At 47.3% G+C, this 14,876-nt stretch overlaps 2 protein-coding genes across 3 annotated transcripts in view; one reads left to right on the top strand and one right to left on the bottom strand.

Moving 5' to 3' along the window:
- The window catches only part of Polr1D (RNA polymerases I and III subunit AC2 l(2)37Cg), a 389,457-nt gene that overhangs the window by 128,779 nt on the left and 245,802 nt on the right, over positions 1–14,876 (top strand). The window contains exon 1 of one of the 2 annotated variants that reach the window (XM_077663075.1): positions 6,451–6,460. The exons of the other annotated variant lie outside the window; for it this stretch is intronic. The gene's annotated coding sequence lies outside the window, so the exon portion shown is untranslated. Of the gene's footprint in view, positions 1–6,450; positions 6,461–14,876 lie in introns of those variants that run through there. 2 annotated transcript variants of the gene reach the window in all.
- LOC144129127 (transient-receptor-potential-like protein) overlaps positions 7,944–14,876 on the bottom strand; it is a 155,742-nt gene continuing 148,809 nt past the window's right edge. Inside the window, exon 13 of the mRNA XM_077663049.1 lies at positions 7,944–11,536. Within this exon, the coding sequence (XP_077519175.1) occupies positions 11,387–11,536 (150 nt within the window). The 3' untranslated portion in view covers positions 7,944–11,386. The remainder of the gene's footprint in view (positions 11,537–14,876) is intronic.

The raw sequence follows: 14,876 nt of genomic DNA, 5'->3' as shown, positions 1-14,876 counted from the left end.
GACAAATTGTACATGTGCTCCATAATTAAAACTATGCGTGCGGGTGTAAAGATATTTAGTGGTATATAAAAATCCTGTTGGGGTTGGGAAAGGAAAGGTCTTGTAGCAGATGGACAGAGGTCGGCCTTTGAGCCACCTGACTCCGTCCGGCCTATATCATCATCATCATCATCATCATCATCATCATCATCATCATCATCATCATCATCATAACCACCAGCCTGACAACGCCCACTACAGGCGAAGGCCTCTCCCATGTCTTTTTAACCCTGTCCTGTGCAAGCTGCGGCCACCGTATCCCCGCAAACTTCTTAATCATCCGCTCACCTAACTTTCTGCAGCACCCTGCTACGCTTGCCTTCTCTTGGAATCCAGTCCGTTACTCTAATTAAGGGCCAGCTATATTATCTTGCCTTCGTATTAAACGCCCTGCCCAAGCCGATTTCCTCCTCTTGATTTCTACTAGGATGTCATGAACCCGCGTTTGTTCCCTGACCACTCTGCCCTCTTCCTGTCTCGTTGAGTTACACTTTCCACTTTTCTTTCCATAGCTCGCTGCGTTGTCCTCGATTTAAGCTGGCCCTTTTCATTAGCCTCCACGTTTCTGCAATATTAAAACAGCTATTTTCGCCTTGAAAAATCTCACACCGATTGCAACCAAGCAGACAGGAGGAATTTCGGCTTCGGTGAGGAGTGCATGTGCCTCCGTCTTTGTGCGTTAAATAAGGATAAAATGCAGGTTTAAATTCATGCTTCGGACATTGGGTCCATGTGGAAAAGATTTGCCAGTTGATGATACTTCTTACAGTGTTTCGGGTATGTTTCAAGGTATACGTTATGATAGAGTGTAGGGTGTTTCCGGAAAGATGCTTGTTTGTAACCCTTCTTCATGTTGCTGAGCGTACCTTAATTGGTGAGTGATGTGTGTGCTGGCGGGCACATATCAACCTGTCTGGTTTGTAATGTTCTAAGATATCCTGGCACGTGGTGAAATTTTCTATATCCTTCCCCGGATCCGGCTGCTATAGCGGTCCTGCAGCTCAGCTGGCAAATCCTCGAGCCGCGTTATGGGCATATGTAGCTTCGTTCCCGATAAGTGGTGAGTGAGCGGGGGCCCATGTCATTTGGATCATGCGTTGGCATTTGGTTTGCTCTAGAGTTTTGTGGGCATCCGGAGATGCACTGCCCCGGATATAATTTCGGACTGCTGATTTGGAAGGCATTTGTGGCGGCAGAAGAACAATCTCTGACGCCTCGTTCAGCCCTTCGTAATCAATAGAATCATTCACGCGCTACCGTAAAGACAGAAAAAGGAGAAAATAAAAGTATTCATAGCGGGGCGTAGAAGAACGCACTACGCATATGGCAGTCAACCTCGACATAGAAGCTACTCGCCATGCCAGTCCACAACATAGTAGACGAACTGATGGGGCCCACAGAACGTCGAAATTCGAAAGAATTCAAATTCATATGCGACTAATACGGTACCTGTAAAAATACAGGAATGTATTAGACCAATATATATATGCATAAAAATTTTCCACAGGATGCTACATTCGGAGTAACACCGGTAAGACCGCGAGCATAGAGCTATCCGAGCACGGTCGCCGCTCGCAGATCATGCGACTACATGCCGTTTTTGATTGGTTGAACTGAGAGCACCTACACTAGAACAAAGAGAAGAAAAGGTCCGTGGGTGCGAAGGACGCCAGGTTTATGCCACGCAGTTCGAGCCGCAAAATCACAAATCGCAGAAACATGCAACAGCTAGGTTGGTCAAACGCATTTATGAGAAAGCTTCCAGCGGCTGCCGACCGGAGCACAAGGAAGAAGTGCACGAATGAGTGGAGAGGGGGTTCACTGTGGCAGCTTCGTTAAGGTACGGATGGCTCTATCTTCTGCTACCCTAGGAGGGTCATCCTCAAGCGTCGATAAGCAGCGACTCAGCCTCAAAATAGAGGGCGCCAATGTAGCGAGGAGCGCTGACATTTTTCGCTGCCAGCCCCGCATTAGCCATGTCGGGGTATAGCTCGGCTCTGTCGCATGGAGGAACACCATCGTACTAAGTTCAGGCGAAGGACACGGCGTGAAAAAGAGCGGCCAGGGCTCGCAAGAATTAAGAGACGCAAGCGGTGCAAGGGCCGTCGCGTCCACATAACGCCTAGGTATTCGCAGCAGGACCAATGGGCTGAGGTCAAAAGCAGGGCGCCCGAGATGTGGGTGCACCAGCTCAAAACCTCGCGTGAAAGACGGCGAGGTACTAGTAAAAATACAACGGAAAACCTCCTATTAGCGCACATACCGCAGTTTTTAAAGATGAAAGTCTTACTAGCCCCATTAAACGAAATTCCGACGGCGACCGTCTTTGTTGGGGCCGAGAGGTGGACCCAAAATGATGGCGTCGCAACAGCCGTCGTCTAGCCACTGTTATGTCTGGCGTGCCTTCCAGCCCAAATGAATAAATACGTGGACTCTCCGACCAGGATTTCCAGGAAACCAAAGAAACGTGTCTGCAAGGACTGGCGTTCGCGGAAGGTATGGCAGAGGCAGCGACGACAATGGCGTCCCCACGTGGTCGAGCATTCCATCGGATCTACGAACGGAGCGTTGTCCTCATTAGTCACGCTGGTGTTGACAATTGACGGGGTTCGACAGAGGTTCCGCGTTTCGGACAACAGGCGAGGAAGTGCAGGGTCTTTCAACCCCTGCTGGGAAACGGCTTGACATTCCTGCGCAACGTGGGCGCATTCCTATGCAATGTGGGCGCATTCCGGACCCGCGTGCGCTCCCACGTGGAAGCTGTGTCGACGACAACGTGACCGTGTCCTGTACCCTTTCTATCGACCGAACTGTGAGAGAACATCAGGACCGCCCTGCCGTATACAGGCGGTCCCACCAGTGTCATCGTCTGCACGTTTGATTGGACATCATTCTTCGAACTGTATTCCCCAGCCAGGGATCTGGGGAATACGAAGGGTATTTAACGAGCTGCTGGTTTGGTGCCAGAGTCCCCCTCTTGAGAGATACCCTTTGCTGGGAGAGACTCCCGGCCGCTAAGAAGCTCCCTTTACTGAGAGGCACTCTCAGTTGCTCTCACCTGTGCAATATGTAAATAGTCTTTGCATAAAGTTTTCCTTGCCTTTCCCTTCGTAACCACGTCTCCGATGCTCCTCCTCTCTTCTCCGGCCCGACCACGCTACCTGCATCCCAACAACTGGTGGCAGCGGTGGGACGCTGCTACCTGAATCCTAACACCACCGAAGCGACCAGTGCGACGACGGCTAGGATGTTTAGGACGGGAACCACTGCTGTCAACAAACCAACGCCTCTCTCAAGCCTAAAAAGGAAAGAATCGTCACCCAAAATAAAAAAATCAAACACTTTTATCACTCACACTTTTCTTATCGGCGAGATGAGACGAAGCGAAAGAGCGCTGGCGCTCTTATGGGCATAATTCTAACGCCTCTTTTTTTTTTTTTGGTGGTGGTGGTGACACGTAAAACCTATTCCATTTTTTGCAATAAAAAGAGTCATCAGTGGACGAAGAGCGGCAGGCGTTAGCGCGAGGGGAGCGGGAAAAGGTGGACTTGTTCAAAGTTTCTGCTACTTGTTTTTACAGCGAAAGCTGTTATACAAGCCCTCTCCCGCGGATTCATAGCGCAGTGCGCGCACCGTTAACACCCAGTCACATGACAGTGACTGATTGATTCACGTAACTGGATGAATCAGTTCTAGCTTTGGGAAAAAAGAAAGGCTGTTTTACGGCACAAAGCAATCAAAAAATGGCATCTCAAGAATTTTCGCTAGGTGTAACAGGAAAATTTCATTTGTTTGAAGATGTAAAGAGCTGAACGTTAGCTGTTCGATACTTTTCTTGTTTTTAAACCAAACTGGCGATAGGTTAATTTTGAACGGCGAACAGAATTTCTTAGTTCTATAACACTGAAATACTGTAAATAAAGAAAGCAGTTTTACATCTAAAGTATTTTCTTTATCATGTCCATTAGCATTTAACGCGTGCTAGTTTAGTAATTTTACTAGTACAGTTAGGAAGATAAAAGCAAACTTGCGCCAGAAGCAAACGTTTCCGAATCAATAAATTTGAGTTTTGAAAGGCTCTTTTGAAACAATTTGAAGTTAAATTTTTCTTTTACTTTTCAACTTTCGCTCCGGCAAGTTCGTGTGACAGGTTATTCGAAGGTTGCTTAAATTTTATAAAGATTCTCCATTATTTCACACATGCTAGCCACTGGTAAATGTGGAACTCAAAAAACACGCTGCGCTATATTTTTTTCACGAGAAAAAAAAGTAACGCCTCATTAAGTGCATACTGTGTACTTGAACAATAATCACAAATGGTACCCGTTGGAAAGAGAAAAATATAAAACTTTGTTTTTGTGCAACGGCCGTGGAGCATCTTCTATATGGTTGTGCGCCACATTATGCAGCGAAAATGAGAACTTTGCTACTTCTGTTGCGGCGATATGACCGGCGATATGACCGCGACACATGTTGCTGCTGTCAAGTTCTTAATGCATATTGATAAGAGTTGTCTTTGTTGTAGCAACACCTTTGTATTCATGACCCGAAGAAAGTGAAGAGCAGAATAACTAGAAAGCTTTAGAAGTATGCAGCCTGCGCATGGGACTGGGAATGTTCCAGTATATATATTCTTAAATTAGAGAATCCAGGTTAGCGCTCTGAATATAGCCAAGTAGGGAAATAAATTGAATGTTTTCCTTGGTGCGTCCTCGTGGGCATCATTTGATTAGTTGGGCATGCTTTCTTAGAGTTTTTTTTCCCTCTCATAATTTATGACCTATGAACACGCTCTTAAGGGGTAAACAAACCAGAACGCTTTTTTGTGTTTTATTATTTACAATTTTGGACACGCAGTTACTCATCATGATCCACAGTGCAGAATCCCGACAGCATGCCATAATTCATCACGAAAAATTATAATGCGACAGGAGGTGTCGTGAAGGGCGTAATGGAGAGGACTGCGCCTCGTCAAGTTTCGTTACATGAAAAAAAAAAAAACAACTGCTTCACTACAGCGGCCATTACTGTGCAAAAAAAAAAAAAAATAGATGTGCAAAGGGAAAACGGCTGCGGGTGTCTCCAGTACATTAGCACGTCCTGCCAGGAGTTGCAGCGTTTTTAGGCAGTGGCAGCTTATTAATTAATGGCAAAAATCCTTCTCCTCGTCATGCACAGCCAGAAATAAGACGCTGAAACTTCGACCCTCGGCGACTCTGTAGGCTGCCTACTGTTAGAAGCATATTTAACGCGAGAGGTATAAAGTACACCGTTATGGCGCCGTTATCATTACACACCTTCCCTCTGAGCCTTTGCTTCATTTAACATTGCTATTTGGTCAAGGCACGAGTGCGTTCCTGTGTACTACCGCCGTGCAGTGAAATGTTCTTGGAAGTGTTTTTTTTCCGAGCTTTTAGTGGGCCACGTTTCTCACTTTAGTACTCCGAAAAGAAATAAAAGGAAAGCTTAAATCTCTGTTCACTAATTATGGCATATTGCACATAACCATCATAATCAAAACCAGCATGTTTTTGTACAAATAAACCAAATCTATGTCGCTTTTCTCCACTGCAGCTCTTTCTTCTCCATTGATAGTTCCCGTTCTCTCTCAGCACTGCTAGGAGCTCAGTCTCTAACGGATACTGGGGTCATACTGAAAAACAGCGAACACAATACAGGGACGAAGAAAAGAAACGACAACACGAGCGCTCGTGTTGTCGTTTCTTTTCTTCGTCCCTGTATTGTGTGCGCTGTTTTTCAGTATGAGTACATACCAACTCGCCCAGTCTTCTACTTTGGATACTGGGGGCAGCACGCGTAACACACCTGTCGCTAAGTTAGTTGTATGCAATTGTGCAATGCTCTTTTGAATGTTCTCCACTGACGTGCCCAGCGTGTGCATTTAAGCTCCGAACGTCCCGAAATAAGATTTTTTTTTTATTCGAGAAGTGTGCCATGAGGCATAAGTTGAAAAAGGAAGGGGGGGGGGGGGGGGGGGGAGTGCGCGGGATTGAAAGTTAAAAGAAGGAGTGAAGAACCGTTGCGCTGAGGTAGTCGCACAGGTTGCTAATGAAACGGTTGTCCATAGTCCACTTCACGTAGTCACTTTCGCGGTTCCACCGCAGGCCCACCTCCCTGAGGAGCCGTTTTCTGATAGCAGCCGTCGCTGGGCACGTCCACAACAAGTGCCGCACATCACATATGTCCGGTGCAGCGCTACAGTGAGGGCACCTGTCAGGTGCTGGCAGATCTTTGGCACGCCACCGATGACGGACAGGTGGTGTCAGAGCCGCCCCTGCCCGAATCCGGCACACGGATACCTCCTCCTGCCGAGTAAGACTACGGGGGAGAGGGTGCGAACACGGAGGAATTAGAGCGCGTGTTCGCTGGCGCAGAACTTCGGAATCGGAAACATGGGACAGGAACGGACCTGGGGGAAGAGGGGAAGGTGGCGGATCGTCTAATGTATGAAGATGAGTCATAGCATCCGCTTGAATGTTATGTGGATCCTGGGCATGGCCGCGAATCCAGTGTATGCGCACAGGACATGGATACTTTGCGCAGAGCACATGAATAGATTGTGAAATTTGGACCGTTCGTCGAACAGCCTTAAGCCGTTTAAGGGCGGCGCAGGAGTCGGTGTAAATATGAACTGTATTGAATGTTGGAACGAGCGGAAGGGAAGCAATGGCATTGTAAATGGCTTGAAGTTCCAATGCCAGGGGAGAGCACGTATCCGCAGTATACGTCGCGCGAGAGTTGAGATGCGGATGAGATGGACTATACACAGCAGTAACTCCCCTCTCTGCAGAATGTGATGCATCCGTGTATAATATGCACCCTTCAGGCAGATACGCTGCTGATACCGACGGGAAAACAGTGGGGCGATTGTCAGTGAGCTGGCAATAGGACCACGGTGGAAGTGTCTTTAAACGATGAAGTTTGAGAGACTGTTTTCGAGCTCTATTTGCCACCCATTGGTCGATGATTTCGCTGAGTGTATTAAGTTGTGCGAACTCCTGTAGCACAGGTATGGGTGTTAAACGAGGCAGATATGTTATTATGCCTGTGAGCAATGTCGCACTCCTTAGTTTAGGGCTACGGATAAATTTAGAGCAGCTGAAGTTATTTAAAGTGCATTGCCATCGCACAGCACGCGGGATTTTTTGCAATTGGCCTCTGTCGACATGTGGCCGGGAAAGTCGCGATTTAATTCCGCGAATTCGTGCACAGTAGCCAAGCACAAAAGACACTGAGCCCTTGTCAAAGAAATTTCGTAAATTTACCAAACGTCTATTTTTAGCGCCTGAAAACACAACGGGAACACGACCGCCCGTGAGACTTTAATGCATTTTCGAATTCCGTCGACTGCAGCGCCGCCGTCGTGACTTTCCTCTGCCTTAGGTCGTACCTCAATTAGGCAGTCACGTCATTACTAAGAACATTCCACTGTACTTTTTTTAATTTTTTAATTGGTTTTTGGGGAAAGGAAATGGCGCAGTATCTGTCTCATATATCGTTGGACACCTGAACCGCGCCTTAAGGGAAGAGATAAAGGAGGGAGTGAAAGAAGAAAGGAAGAAGGAGGTGCCGTAGTAGAGGGCTTCGGAATAATTTCGACCACCTGGGGATCTTTAACGTGCACTGACATCGCACAGCACACGGGCGCCTTAGCGTTTTTCCTCCATAAAAACGCAGCCGCCGCGGTCGGGTTCGAACCCTGGAACTCCGGATCAGTAGTCGAGCGCCCTAACCACTGAGCCACCGCGGCGGGGCACTGTGCTACACAAAGAGTTTTGCTGCATGTCCCAGTGCTCAGCTTGTGTGGTCAGCTGTTGAGAATACACTTTTTGCACCAACACATATGAGAATATGTTTCAAAGGAGTACACGATGACAAATGCAGAATCCGCCTGAGTATTTTATTTCATACATAACTGAACTCTGAGAAATGGATGAACAGTTTGGCGAACAGCACAAAATTTACGCAACAGAACACGTTTTAGTGCTGCTAGATGCCCGTTACAAACACTCCAACATGACATTTTTATTTTGTGAAAGCAATTACTGAATAAATAGTAAGAACCGAGCAATCAAAGCCGCAAGAACAATCTCAGGAGTAAAGACAAATATATCGGTCTTTCGCATTTACACAAATAAGCATTTCGACCTTTTGTGCTATCTTCAAAAATTGCTGTAGACACAGCTAAGAGGTATTCAAGCCGTCTACTGCGGAATTAAGACGGCGACGGCCATCTTCCAGCCGCACATCGTCCGAAGAGCATTCGTTAAAACTAAAACTAAGCAAGCCTATGGAGGGCGTCATTGTTTTCCATGTCGGCGTTATTCGACCAGCGGCTATTATCACTTATCTTTGGCTGCATCGATGCGTGGATAGAGCGGATACAACCACATGGACTACAAACGCGTTAACACTCATTGCATCACCGTTGTACCTACCTAATGAAGCATGTCGTTTCTAGCCTAGGGCGCCTAACACGAAGTCACTCCGGGTTACAGAAGTGATGATGTGGACACGGCAACGGCAGATTCGTTATGCCGTCTTCGTGGCGCGCCGGTTTGTATGATTGAAGATGCTCCGGCGTTGCAGTATGCAGGATCTATTCAAAAGCGATTAAGGAGAATTGAGGGTGACAGTACTTGCGGCAGAAATGCCGCCCATTTTCTTTTTTTTTTTAAATCTAGATGATGTTAGCAGGAGCTGAACTGTCCAACTGCCAAGCGGTATTGCCAAATCGACATTAAAGCTGCGTGAACCAATGCGACAGCTATCTAAAGATGTAAATATCACTACGAATTTTATGTGCTGCATCAGAGGCTATCCTGGATAGGAGCGGCGTAAAGACCTCTACCGAAATGGAAGTTCATGCGAACGTTGATTTATCCTCTCATGGCTGAAATTCTTGTTAAGCCTGCGCGATGTCAAAGAGTTCGCGATAGTTCGACTTACTATAAGCCACTATATGGCACAGTTAATTCACATGTGTCAAAATAGACAAGTTATGCTATGCATGCCTCTCTCATGCACGTGCACTCCTCCTACCAGCGTTCAGCTAACAGCGCGAGTGCCATGTGATCAGGCCTAGAAGACTTAGTGCAATAACAAGGAAAAACGTGCCCGCCATGCTAAGAATGGCTGAACGAGCCCTGTCCTTTGCGTTGCAATCAGTTCTGCGTATGCCGTAATGCATGCGACTGCCACTTCTAGACAGAAAACACTCGGCCGCTGTAGAGGCAGCATTCGGCCTCGAGAGAAGTTGGTCTAGGGATAAGTATACATGTTATAGTATATACACGAACTTTGTTATGTGTCACCTCTCGTTTAAATATTTTTCAGTGAATATGAACTGTGAATATTTTTCGCAACTATTCACAGCGCTATGGCACGGGCGACTCTAGCGTTGACGCTATTTTAGGAACGCAACGCAGCGAGAAGAGAGAGCGATGCTAGGTTTTATAACAGGTTGAACGAAAACATTTAATGAAAACTAGAATTAGGATGTAGATAAGGAATATAGCATACGTGCTAATGTATATTACACGATTATGATTACGTTTTGCAGCTTTTAACTTTTTCTTCCACATGCACCTCCCGGTATTTGGCGCATATGCAACTGCACTTGCGGCAGTTGATTTTTTCATCCATATATTTGTTTCCCTTCAATTTCAGTCGCTCAGTGACGGGACTTCAATACCAAGGGAAGACACTACAATTGTTCGCGTAGTGGTAACAGCCAAAATACATTCTACGGCTTTCAAGAGCAACGCATCGCCTCCAGAACTGCCATGCTGCGATGCTTACAGGCGTGAGGTGAAACAAGGGAGACCACTAATGAATAACAGGGTTGGATAAGGGGTGGTATTCGTCTTGTACTGGGATCAGGTGAAGAAGCGTTGTCGAGAAGTCTGCAGCAGCAGCAGCACCAGACTTTGAAGTCTTGCGCGCTCTGTTTGCTGCACATTTTGATGAAGGAGATCACACCGCTACGGTGGTACACGGCTCTCCAGGAGCTGTTGGCCCTTGAGCACAACGCGGAAGTTACGCAGGTTGTTCACTCGGCATTTATGCTATACGAGCGCGAACATTCGCCTACAAAAAAACAGGACTACCTGTAAAGTGGACGTGCCTCCAGAGAGTCCTTTACGCAGACACAGTTCGAACTTCACATTTACATTAATCAGTTTTCTACGCAAGAGGCAACAATAATTTCTAAAATGCTCATTTTTCTTCATTAATACTTTTCTGCTTTACATGCAGGAACGTTTATTTAAACACCGATTGCCACTAAGAGGACCTTGAAGGCTGGCGTGTGTAAACGGAGGAACTATGCGCATCAACAAATACAAGAACAACAACGGGGTTAGTGTGACGAACATTATAAGATTGGCTTGTCGTATAATAAGATGCAGGGAGACAAAAGAGATCACATATCTTTCAATTAGCACGGACACAGAACACACAGCACTGAGCGTTGCAAATTATTGTACAGCAATATTTCACAGCAGCGCTGGCATACAGCTAAAATTAACTCAGAAGCAACGATGGTATTCAACGCCTTACAAGTAGCGCTAAGTCTGGGCCGGGATCGTTTTCGGGGGCCGGTGTGTTGACAGCGTACAAAGTTGCAGGTGCAACGCCGTCTCGAACGCGGCAAGCGCCATTCGTCTGCGCATACAAACTAAAACGAAACACAATGCCGCAGTCCCTAAATATAAAGAAAAAAATGTCGCCGCTTGTCGAATTTGCCGCTAGTCGAATCAGCGGATATTGCAGGAGCGTTGCGGCGAGCAACTAATATGTCGCTGCGCGGTTGAAAATTTCAGTTTGTTCTCAACACTGGTTGATACGCGTAACACAAACGAGTCAGAAGTGCCGGAACAGTCAGCAGCCTGGAGTACACAGTACGCGAAATGCAGACAGGTAGTTGGTGAACAGCTGAAGTCACGGGTCTTGGCACAGTAGGCCACGTTGAAGCCCCAGTCGAGTATTTTCAAGCGAAGGAACGAGGTCACAGAGCACAATAATGAACAATGACGACGAGAGGTGCTCTGAAAAAATAGCCTACTCAGGGACGTCACTCCCATCTGTGCCAGGACCTCTGCACGCGTCTTGAAAGCGCCTCGAAGAAGGCGTTCTGCACTCGGGGCCTCCAGAAGCTCATAGAAGAGAGCTGGGTTTCCTCAGTAGACAGTTCCGAGTACAAGAATCGCAGGCTTGTGCTCCGAACAGGGCAGTTGATGCCATGGAATCGCAGAGGAGCACTGCGCTGCTACTTGCTCCGAAGATGAAGAGAGTTCCAGCAAAATCTGAGTCGCGACACCTGGCCTCATAACTGCGTGAACAGGTGCGTCTGGTAGAGGTCGGGTGGCAGCGAGGGAGCCCTGGCCGGCGCTGGGAACGCCGGCCCTCGGTGGCAGTGCTGCAGGTGCAGTTCCCGTGCCAGGTGCCTCAGCTCCTCGCGCACACCCTCGATGACCTGTGAAAAAAAAAAGGGGGGGGGGGTGGCGAATCACTCAGGGAGTGACCAGGAGGGGAAACTAGTTCATAATGCCGATGAATAATCGCTAAAGGCACGGGATAGAGACAGACAACACAATGAGGTCCTAGCAACTGAACCGTTCAGTCTCAGACGGGGTCGCTAGGGCTGAGGAGCCCAATCCCCACGGCACGCCTAGCCTCTGCTGCATTTCCAAAAAAGAAGTGGTTCCCTGAGTATAGCAACTGAAAAGTTCAGTTGTTAGCACCACCTGTGTTGTCTCTGCCTCTGTTCCGTGTCTTCTGTGGTTATTAATCGGTATTATGGGCTACCAACAGGCCTAAAACTACATCCGCCAAATAAACTAGGGTTTTGGGTGCAGCACATCCCTACTGCGTTGCTCACTTGTGCTGCATACTGCAGGGGCAGGTCGGGGAGGGGGGAGTGTAATTTTCCTCGCCCCCAACCACCCCTCCATGAGTGACCTATATGTCTATCCCTTACATCTTGTTCTTGTTCAATTGTTTTGCCACCTCGTTAAGCATGGTGCGAAACTAAAGTCTCTATTTTTCTTCAAGAAAATACATGGCCGTAACGAAATTTCGGACTGAGAACCTCTTAATCTGTGCTGTATAGCGCTGCGCCACATGGTTATGGCGCGACGAATACATGTCCGCGTGGACGCATTTGCTGATGGTATTGCAGCGCCAGATCGGGTTACCGGGTTGTGAAAAATGCAAATTTTGGACTATTTGTAATTGTATAGATCAAAACGGCATCAGCTTCTGCTCTATTTGAAGCCACTTGCAAAAAGGCATTAAAATGTATCAAACAAAATAAAATCAATTCAAATCAGATCAAATCAAATTTATTTCAACGTCACAATGCTAAATATACAATGCTGCAGGTGCACGCAAAAAGCCTTTTTGGAGGCTTAACGAGACCTACACCCAAAAGGGTTTAAATTTTCGTTGTTTCCATACACGCCTTACTTTGAGCTTTTTCCCGGTCGTTGGAAAACTGGCAATATTTCGTGAAATTTTGTTAAATTTATTTGGTCTAAGATCCAACCATGAGGCTTAAAATTTAATGCAACATAAAAAACAGAAGGCAATTAAACAGACTCTAAAATATGTGCTTCGCTGAAGGGTTTTATGTCTCATCATGAGACGATGCTTGCATCAAAAAGACAAAAAATTGAAAGAAACTTTGGAATGCACAAAATGCCCGGTAATTTAATAGTAAATTCATTCTAAAAAAATCAAAGTTTTAACTCATGCAGTTTCCCGTCAACAAAACAACTGACGTGGTAGAACGCAGAGAGGCGGACGTGAACGTCTTGCGCACTTCATGCATTCTCTGTCAAATGTAGACGTCAGGGCGGCACGCGACGGGCGGAAAATTAAACTTTCCTTTTCACGAATCCTATATACGTATGCTGCAGAGGATGTATGACGTTGGTCCCAAAGTACTTGTTCTGCTTATCTGTGATCTTTCATGAGCGGTGTGCGGCGCCAGGAAGACACACAACCTGACACTATTAGTCGGCGCTTTGCGTTCTTAATCTTGGCGTCGCACAAACATCATGATGCTCATATCGCCTGTATTTGACACTAATTTAGGCAGGCTGCGAATATCATTTTAAAGTCTGATACCGCCGAGGAGGGTTCAGAAATACTGCCGGGGCTAACAAAGGGAAAGCGAATGCCGCTTCCTGCTGCTCCTGGCTGGCATTTAAGTCCCCGCTGAAGAAGGAACCATACTTAGTCCCGAAACATTTGGGGTGAACATAAATGATTGGTTGGTGTCAGCATTTATCAACTTTTGTTTCAGAAACCCAACTAGGCGGTCTTCCGTCTGCTCGTTTCATTCATTCATCGTATTCCTGTGACATCACCGCTAGCTCCTTAAAAACAGCATCTGGATTTATCACCCTTATCACTCCGTCGTTGCACTGTCAGCCTATTGTTATTTCACTTTTTTTTCACTGCCCTATGCGCATCTCGCATTATTATCTTCCCTGCGCACGCATATCACACCGCACCAGCCGTCAGCTACAAGTTGCCCGCCGTCGTTCTCGCGCTATCACGTTTTCAAACTCCCTTTTTCCTCGCGCAGCTGCATACTGGAGTGGCCTTCCAAACAACGTTGTTATCATCACGTGCTCATCATAGTTTGTTGAAAATATAAAAAAAAACTTGCTGCTAATCTAACAGTTTTTTTTTAAATCTTGCCGCCGATTACGTAACACCCTTTACTGGGGTCTTTAAGGTAATAAGATGAAATGTTTTATGGGGGGTTTAACGTTCCAAGGCGACTCAGGCTCTGAGGGACGCCGTAGTGGAGGGCTCCGGAAATATCAACCACCTAGGGTTCGACGACCACACAACTCGCCGTGTGGTCGTCGTGTGTGTCTACACCACGACGGACTGCAGAGATGTGGAACAGACAGACAGTGGCGTCCCCCGACGCCGTTAGCAGACGACGACCTTCGTGCCGTTCGAAAGAAAATTATTTCTCATTTTGATTTTTCTTCCCTTCGCTCGAGGTTCGGCATTATGCCGAGGCGGGGGCGCTTGCGGTGCCCCACAGATTTCTTCCCGAGACCGGCGAATAAGACTGCGTTGTTGTGAGGCGCGCCGGATGTCGTCCCACTGGCCTGAAAGCAATAACGCGACAGCGAAGCGGCCCCGTCACGCGTGACAAGCGCGCCGCGCACAAAAGACGGATCGCGGCGCGGACCTTGAAGTCTCGAAAGATTAGGGCTCGACTATTGCTGACATTTTGGCTCGTAGCGTGCCGCGCTGCACACGAGTGTATGGTGCACTGGCGTGTTCGAATGAGCTGCATGCACCGTCCTCCGGTGCTCGAACTGGCAGCCGGGTTGTGGTCTGGGATGTAAACCTGTTTTGTTTTGTTTTCTGAGCGGGTGTGGGGTGAGGGGCAGGTCTTTAAGGACACAAATCTGCTTGTTTCTGAATGCCGAGAGCTAAAGTCGTTCCAGTGCTGTCCTTGGTAGACACTATTGGACGCAATAGAATAGTGTGAAAGGTTTGGTTTAGGTTTCATGAGGGTTTAACGTCCCAAAGCTACTCAGGTTGAGGGACGCCGTAGTGAAGGGCTCCGGAAATTTCGACCACCTGCGGTTCTTGGACGTGCATCGACATCGCACAGTACACGGGCCTCCAGAATTTCGCCTCCATGGAAATTCGACCACTGCGGCTGGGATCGAACCCGCGTCCTTCGGGTCACCACCCGAGCGCCATAACTACTGAGCCACCACGGTGGCTATAAAATAAAATGAATGAAATGAAGATGTTCTCGTTTGAGGAAAGGGGGG

The sequence above is a fragment of the Amblyomma americanum genome, chromosome 4 (genome assembly GCF_052857255.1).
Source record: "Amblyomma americanum isolate KBUSLIRL-KWMA chromosome 4, ASM5285725v1, whole genome shotgun sequence".
Classification (NCBI taxonomy): Eukaryota; Metazoa; Arthropoda; class Arachnida; order Ixodida; family Ixodidae; genus Amblyomma; species Amblyomma americanum.
The sequence above is the reverse complement of the archived record's forward strand: the minus strand, read 5'-3'. Positions and strand labels throughout refer to the sequence as shown.